This window comes from Trachurus japonicus, chromosome 22 (genome assembly GCF_045865225.1).
Source record: "Trachurus japonicus isolate A0001 chromosome 22, Traja_1.0".
Taxonomy (NCBI): Eukaryota; Metazoa; Chordata; class Actinopteri; order Carangiformes; family Carangidae; genus Trachurus; species Trachurus japonicus.
In genome coordinates this window covers 11,634,883-11,642,109 of record NC_140928.1, presented here as the reverse complement: position 1 = coordinate 11,642,109, position 7,227 = coordinate 11,634,883, and the positions used below count along the sequence as shown (strand labels likewise).

Genomic DNA, 7,227 nt, shown 5'->3' with positions numbered 1-7,227 from the left:
TAAGTTTTTCTTTATGTCACGTGGAAAGTTGACGCATCAACAGAGACATACCCCAACGGGTCTTTCTCAAGGAGGTTTTCCTGTGAGATACCACAACCGCTGTTCCTCTTTCGTTCTGACCGCGTCTGCCTTTAAAGCGCTGATCAACTGCTGCTCAAAACACACAGAGAGCAGAGGTACGAGGAGCCCAGCTGCTATCAGAGAACTTTGACACCTAATGATATAGATCATATAGTCAAGAGAGAAAGAGAACAAGGAAAAAAGGAGCAGAATTATCTTGGAGGGTTGACTGCACTCTTTATAGACCTGGTTAACGCTCTCAGGCTGATAGCTGCAATGTTTGGACGTGTGTGTGTCACTGTCGCTCTCCTCATGTGTGCTCTCGGAGGCCAAGCACTGGACCTGCTGAGAGCGACTTCTACCTCAGGGAGTGAGTATTCATCTGTCACAATACAGTACAGAGTGTCTTACCTGTGATGTGTGTTTGCTTTCACACACAAGATTCACTCATCATTCTGCAGTAATTTTATTTTATTTACTGTAAGGTTGAGAAAGATACAATGCAAGGATGAGAATATGTTTTGGAATATTGAATCCATTTCAATTGTTACAATTGACAGAGTGATGTATATAGAAATATGTGGCCAGACAGACAGGAAGGTCTGGATGTGCAGGAATGATTTACAATACTCTGTAGGTTCAATTACAATATGTACTGCAATATTGTTTAGGATTGTGCACAGCTCTACCCAAAGGGTGTTTCTTATGTTTCTTTGTAAATAGATGACTATAGTGTATTTTTCTTTTGCACAATGCTGTGAACAAATCAGAATTGCAAAGAGCATATGCAGTAAAAATGTGAAACAGTATCAGTTACTCCACTAAATACAGTAAAGTGTAACTGTACTGTAGTTTTCACATGGCTGTACAAGTAGTGTATAGTGCTGTCTTGAAGCATGTCCAGGTAGTGTCACCAAGACCTGACTTTTTTGCATTGGAAAACACTTAGAGAATAAACTGTCATATTGAAAACATGACAAAGCCATTTGACTATCTTGTTCATAAACAGCCGTGTCAAGACTTTTCTCATTTTGATGACACTGACAGTTTCATTGCCATGAATACTTTGCTTTTGAGGGATGAACTTTCCATTTTGATCAAGTGATTTGCTTTTGCAGGTTATCCACTAGGTTTTGCAGTTTGTACTAATTGTTTTGAGAAATGAACTAACTGTTGTGCAAATGTTAATAGTGATGTGAGAAAAGCACCAAAGAAGAGAAAAACTGTATTATATTACTATTTATTTTTGATAGATAGATAGATAGATAGATAGATAGATAGATAGATAGATAGATAGATAGATAGATAGATAGATAGATAGATAGATAGATAGATAGATAGATAGATAGATAGATAGATAGATAGATAGATAGATAGATATCTGGTGTATTTGTGTTCTGCTCATGTTGCATATTATTGGACTAACTGTGATTTCTCCCGGCAGACGCTGCCTCTGCTCCCAGAGTGCATTGCTGGTGTGCGAGCTATCCAAATGTGACTCTTTGCTCCTGGCCTGAGCCACCTAACTCTCCACCGACACACTACATCGCCACCTACAGGTAAATCTGACAAAGAAAACAACAGTCCTTCTCCTCCTCCTCCTCCTCTGTGTCATCACTGGATGACATTGGTATGTGTGTGAATGTATTTGTGTGTTTTTTTACAGAGAGAGACACAACCAGACGGTTACCAATCAGGGCCACCTCATCCCACCCGGCTCTTCATCCCCTGCATTAAACTCGTCGTCATTGTCGTCATCCTCATCTGATAAGGTACCAGCTGTGATCTGCATACAAACTTTAGCTAAGGAGGGGGGTTTCCACAACAACAAGACTTGAGCCAAAATGAAACCAAGCACGCATTACTCATTTATAAAGAATGACATGATGGAAATAAATAAATCAAAAAATTATATCATCTTGATCCAACTACTTTAAATTCCATCTTCAAACTGGTCACAGTGGACTGAGTATTGGAAAAACCCCTCTTCACATTTCTTGTTTTAGCCGCAACAGACCACAAACAAATTTTAGGTTTGGCATGCAGTAAGACAAGAGAAAAAGCAGCACAGTGTTGCAATAGTTTTTTTAATAAAGCTGCATGTTTGTGCAGAAATTAGCAACTGATTTCAATTTTGAGCATTTTTCTGATGGAAAGTACAAAAAACATATAAAATACAGTATATACTTTATTAAAAAAATATATAAATAATATATACAACTTGGCATCACATATAATCTTCTGTCTATTTCAGCTCTGGTACTGCCAGTTTCCCACCCTGAAGCTTCTTACCGACTACATCATCAATGTCACAGCGGTTTATTCTGGCGGCAGCAGCTCCCATCTCACAAGTTTTATGTTGGAGGAAATTGGTAAGTGCTGCATTTTTACATAATCAGAAGAAAGTAATGAATGTTTTATTACCGACACTGACAGATAGGCAGTTTTACATACTGTACAGTACTGTACAAGGAAGTGTAAAGATTCCCTTCTGTGTCTCTGTTTCGTTGCACAGTGAAACCAGACCCTCCTCAACATGTCCGGGTTTCCCCTCATAATAGCAGAGACTTGTTGGTGGAGTGGTCTCCTCCCCGCACCTGGCCCAACCTGGACATCTTCCCCCTGAAATACCAGCTAAGATACCAGTGGGAAAACAGGGGCTCCCCAAAAACAGTCAATGTAAGAGTGCCACATCTGACCACCCACACCCACACGCACACACACAAACCAACCTAACAAGTGGCATTTCAAAATTACGCAGAATTGTTTGCATGTAGGAAATTTCAGAAAGTTCCATCCTCTGTAAACCCTAATGTTTCGTTATTTGCCACTCCTTTTGATTATTTTGACCAAACAAATGTAGCAGAATTTCATTGTGAGGCATTAGTGTTAAATTGTCCCAATAAATCAATAAGATTAAAAAATAATTATTATTTGCAGGTAGTGACTATTATTTGTCCTATAAAAAATTACAAGGGCTTCATTGAACAGTTATGAACAAAAACATTTTTTTTTATGGTGAAAACATCCTTTGGCTGATTGAGTCAACACTTATGAATATGTCTTATCCAGACCTCAGGGCTAATTAGAGAGTGTGAGTATGTTGAGGATAAAAGTAATTTATAACTGCACTATTACCTAACAGAAATGATAAATGATCAATGTTAGCCAATAGATGTTTCATGTCCTGCCAACCCAAACGTTGTTCTCATAAAAGGCTTTTTATCTGATCTATGAAGTATTCATAACAACTTTTCATCAATCATTAATAAACTGAGCACATAGTATATTTCCATGCTAATCAGAAAACAGTTTTAATTAAAATGACATCGTACATCTTCTCCTCCAGCTGGGCCCAGTGGAGAGCACCAAGATTGAACTGAAGGAGCTGACCCCAGTGCAGGTGTACCTGTTCCAGGTGTGCGCGATGGAGCTGCTGGGTCTGGGCGAGTGTAGCACCTGGAGCTCACCTGTGAATGTCACCATACCAAGTACAGAGCCATAGAAAGCCATGCATCCTCACAACCCTTTTTTAATTACCTCGCTCCTATTAAGCTGCTGGTAATGGCAAAGTTAAGAGCTGCAGACAAGCCTGAGACATTGTTGTTTAACTGCAAATACAATATTAATATTTTGTTATATTTATAGAGAAGTGCATTTCCACAGAGTGTTTCTTGTAATTTTGTTGGTTTGTGTTCGCTGACATTTTTTATTTAACCCTCCTGTTATGTTAATTTCTCCAGAACAACAATGACGCTCCTGCAGGGTCAGTTTGACCTGGTGCATGTTTATTTATCCACAAGTGTCAGAAACCAAAAAAAATATTTATAAGCATTGTTTACATCTCATTACTAACTTTTTCATCTATTTATTTAAGTTATTTTGTGGGGCATTTTTTGCCTTTATTAGATAGGACAGTGGAAATATGTCAGGAAACAGGGAGGGAGAATGGAGGAGCATACAGGAAGCAGTACATGGAGTTTGCCCACGGGAACATAAAAGGTTTCCGTCAAAAACACCTGCACTCTCGCACTTTATAGCTGAGGTCAAGAGAATAGGGAGAGGTTGTGTGTGTGTGTGTGTGTGTGTGTATGTGTGTAATGTAATTTGACCTGCAACATAACAGGAGGGTTAAGTGACACTGTGTGAAAAACTGAATAAAAAAAAGTGATTGAAATAAACCCACAGAATGTTTAATCAGCTACATCCACGACTAGTGGGGTGACGAACTCTGAGTGTCTGACACCCAGAGTGAAGGATGGGGCTTTGCGGAGATGTGGGTGAGATTTCTCCGGGCTGTAAGCGCCCGGGCCGGGAATGACAGCAGAGTAATTGGGCCTCTTAGTCCGGCTCTGCATGGAGAAGGAGGGCTGGCGATTGCGGTAGATATCTGGGTGGGTGCTGTTGTATTTTCCCGGTCCCGGGCTCATGGAGAGATCTTCAGCCGGAGCGCCGACCTTCCTTCGGCTTGAGAAACTGTAGCTGGCACTGGAGGGTTTGTTGGGAACCTGGCAACCCAGAAGATTAGGGAGGCTGTAGCTGGTGGAGCAAAGAAAAGAAAAAGAAAAGAAAAGTTCAGATGAGAGTTTTGAAACACTGAGGCTGATCTGGTGAGAGTTGATTATCTGCTACCTGTTGGGTGCTGGTACGGCGTCCACGGAGCGGTATCTGGTGCGGTTGCCAATGGTGTAGGACGGAGGTCTGCGCTGAGCGTTGATGGGTGGAGCCTTTTCTGGGCTGTAGGCCCCTGGCCCAGGAGTGTGGAACAGCTCACCTGTATTGAATTTTAAACAAAAGAAACTAACATTATTTTGGTCACTGCTGCTGTATTTTTTAAAACTTTCAAACAACTTTTATCAGGTGGTCTATCTATCACAGAAGTCCTACTTAGAGACGATGCAGAGAAACTCACCCCAGATAAAGCATAAATAGTCCTTTAACCATCCTTACCATATCATTTTCTAGTTTTCCACTGTTTTATGTAGGATTGTATAATAATATACCATAATATATATATTTATAATTTCCAGTTTACAAAATCCTATGGAAGAAATGAACACTACAGAACATAGGCATATCCTCTAATTGGATGATTTAACCAACATCTACGTACAATACATACTGTACATGTAACTGTTGTTTGCCCATGATGACATTCAAGCAGCCAAATAAACCAGTGATAGGGGAGTTTTTGTCACCTTTACTTCCTGGTCGACGTCCTCTGCCCAAAATAGAGTAGGATGGCGTCTCCATTCGACCAAACCGCGTTACCTTGGCACCAACATGGTACCGTGGTCCTGGGCTTGAGTCCACAGGGACCACTGCAACAAACACAATTGCAAAGGATCGTCTACAGACATATTTTGCCCTGAGACAGAGGTATTAAGTGTTAAATAAAAGGTGAACTTAAAACGTCAGTAGGTGAAAGCTGGACTGCTGCCGCCGACCAGTGCAACACATGAAAACTCACAGCTCATGCGGTTGTGGAACGTGTACGCTGGACTGTTGGGTTTGGTGTAGTCATGATTGATGTATCCAACTGTAGGGGGCAGAGCGTAACGTGCAGGTCCCGGGCCTGACGGTGAGAAACAAAAGAAAGAAGAGAGGAGGAAGAGGAAGAGGAGGAGGAGGAGGAGGAAGAGGAGGAGGAGGAGGAGGACAGTGATGAAAATGATGCAACAGATTCATCTCCAAGCTGCAGTATAGCACACCCACTGTGCTTGAGCTCAGCCTGTGTTGTCTCTGATGATTTCCATATGGAGCTCTTTGACTTATTTTCTATGGTTATGCATTTTAGCGTCCTTCCTCCACTTGTTTGGGAATAGATTTTAAACAAAGTAGAAATCTCAAACAAGTATTGAGCAATGACTGTATAATGCTCTGAGATTTTATACCAAAACCAGTTCAGCTATAATACAGTCCATATGTGTGTACTGTATAACCCACTTACACACACACACACACACACACACATGAATGTACATACATTAACACACATTTCTTAAACTAACCTCTTTCTTTGGCAGAGATAATGGGCCGTTTCTTCACCACCTCCTCCATACCTGTCAACTTCTCTCTCCCTTCCTCTTCTTTGTCCTCTTCTCTCCCTCCTTGGGTCCTCTGTCACTTCAGACACATCCTGTTCTTGTGCAGCTCTCTCCAGGTGATCGACGGCCTCACAGGCCTCCCTGAATTATACATGACCACAAGGTGAAGAAACCCTATATTGACCGGGGCCCTGGGTACGCCCGCCCCAACCCTGCTCTCCCCCTCCAAAGTCAAACCGTGTCAAGTCTAAAAACATCCGAACCACTGACTGTTTGGAACTGAGACGTCTTATTAACGTCTGTGATGGTCGAACGTGGTCGAAAGCTTCTGAGCTGCTGATCATACGTTTAACGTTCAGGATTCAGAGGGCAAGTGCTCTGTTGATGTCAAGTCTGAAGGCTCTGTAACGGTGCCAGTAAGATGTAATGTAGTTCATTTGTCATCCTATTCCAGGGCATTAGGTTACAAGAGCACAACACCGCTATAGTGTAGTGAACCTCTCAACTGCTCTATGTATACTGTAACTAACAGCACCTTGTATACATGCTATTAAAAATGAAAGGACTTACACTGATCCTCTTTTGCTGAACATCACTGTAATGAAAACCATGGACTTGTAAGTATTAAAATTTGACCTTGCTCATATTTCATATCAGCATAAGATCTCATCTTCACAGTTATGAGGTGCGTTTATTGACTTCTCCATCGAATTCTGCTTTATCCTCCTAATCCACTACATTTGAGAGATTTCATTTAGATAAAAGTGGCTAACAATTTTGCAAAAGGTTATAATGTACAGTAAGTACAAAAAATGAATTTGTGTAGCAGGATTTAAAAAAAAACAAAAAACCTTTGATGCTTCAGATACATTATTTCTACAATGTTTGCTTGTTCTTGAACCACAGTGATCAGACAAGTAGACAGAACAACAGAACTAAGACTGATAAACTATAGTTTTGTTATTTATAATGATTTACAAAAGATAAGTATATTTCAGATCTACGTAGAATTAACCTCCATTTAATCAGTGAAAGCTTGTTCCAGGGCTTAAAATAGGATAAAAAATGCTCAAGACTTTCATCCCAGTTTCAAAAGTAATTTCTGTGATTGTGGGAACTG

The 7,227-nt window shown here is 40.7% G+C and overlaps 2 protein-coding genes across 2 annotated transcripts; one reads left to right on the top strand and one right to left on the bottom strand.

The window, feature by feature from the left end:
• The first annotated feature begins 313 nt into the window (after positions 1 to 313).
• On the top strand, positions 314 to 4,015 carry ebi3 (Epstein-Barr virus induced 3). Its single transcript, XM_085767028.1, has 6 exons — positions 314 to 430; positions 1,505 to 1,619; positions 1,727 to 1,832; positions 2,315 to 2,432; positions 2,576 to 2,739; positions 3,410 to 4,015. The coding sequence occupies exons 1-6, from the start codon at positions 337 to 339 to the stop codon at positions 3,563 to 3,565; spliced, it is 753 nt and encodes a 250-aa protein (XP_085623154.1). The 5' UTR covers positions 314 to 336; the 3' UTR covers positions 3,566 to 4,015.
• Positions 4,015 to 6,279, bottom strand: odf3l2a (outer dense fiber of sperm tails 3-like 2a). Its single transcript, XM_085767029.1, has 5 exons — positions 6,072 to 6,279; positions 5,531 to 5,635; positions 5,259 to 5,381; positions 4,693 to 4,834; positions 4,015 to 4,599 (listed from the first exon to the last, which is right to left on the bottom strand). The coding sequence occupies exons 1-5, from the start codon at positions 6,118 to 6,120 to the stop codon at positions 4,254 to 4,256; spliced, it is 765 nt and encodes a 254-aa protein (XP_085623155.1). The 5' UTR covers positions 6,121 to 6,279; the 3' UTR covers positions 4,015 to 4,253.
• Positions 6,280 to 7,227: the final 948 nt, after the last annotated feature.

What these genes read in the sequence shown, in the direction of transcription:
- ebi3 (XM_085767028.1), top strand. Translation starts at nt 337, where the DNA reads ATGTTTGGACGTGTGTGTGTCACTGTCGCTCTCCTCATGTGTGCTCTC. An exon ending in AGCGACTTCTACCTCAGGGA is followed by an intron (nt 431 to 1,504) that starts GTGAGTATTCAT and finishes TTCTCCCGGCAG; the next exon opens with ACGCTGCCTCTGCTCCCAGA. An exon ending in GCTCCCCAAAAACAGTCAAT is followed by an intron (nt 2,740 to 3,409) that starts GTAAGAGTGCCA and finishes CTTCTCCTCCAG; the next exon opens with CTGGGCCCAGTGGAGAGCAC.
- odf3l2a (XM_085767029.1), bottom strand. Translation starts at nt 6,120, where the DNA reads ATGGAGGAGGTGGTGAAGAAACGGCCCATTATCTCTGCCAAAGAAAGA. An exon ending in TATCTCTGCCAAAGAAAGAG is followed by an intron (nt 5,636 to 6,071) that starts GTTAGTTTAAGA and finishes TCTCACCGTCAG; the next exon opens with GCCCGGGACCTGCACGTTAC. An exon ending in ACGTCGACCAGGAAGTAAAG is followed by an intron (nt 4,835 to 5,258) that starts GTGACAAAAACT and finishes AATTCAATACAG; the next exon opens with GTGAGCTGTTCCACACTCCT.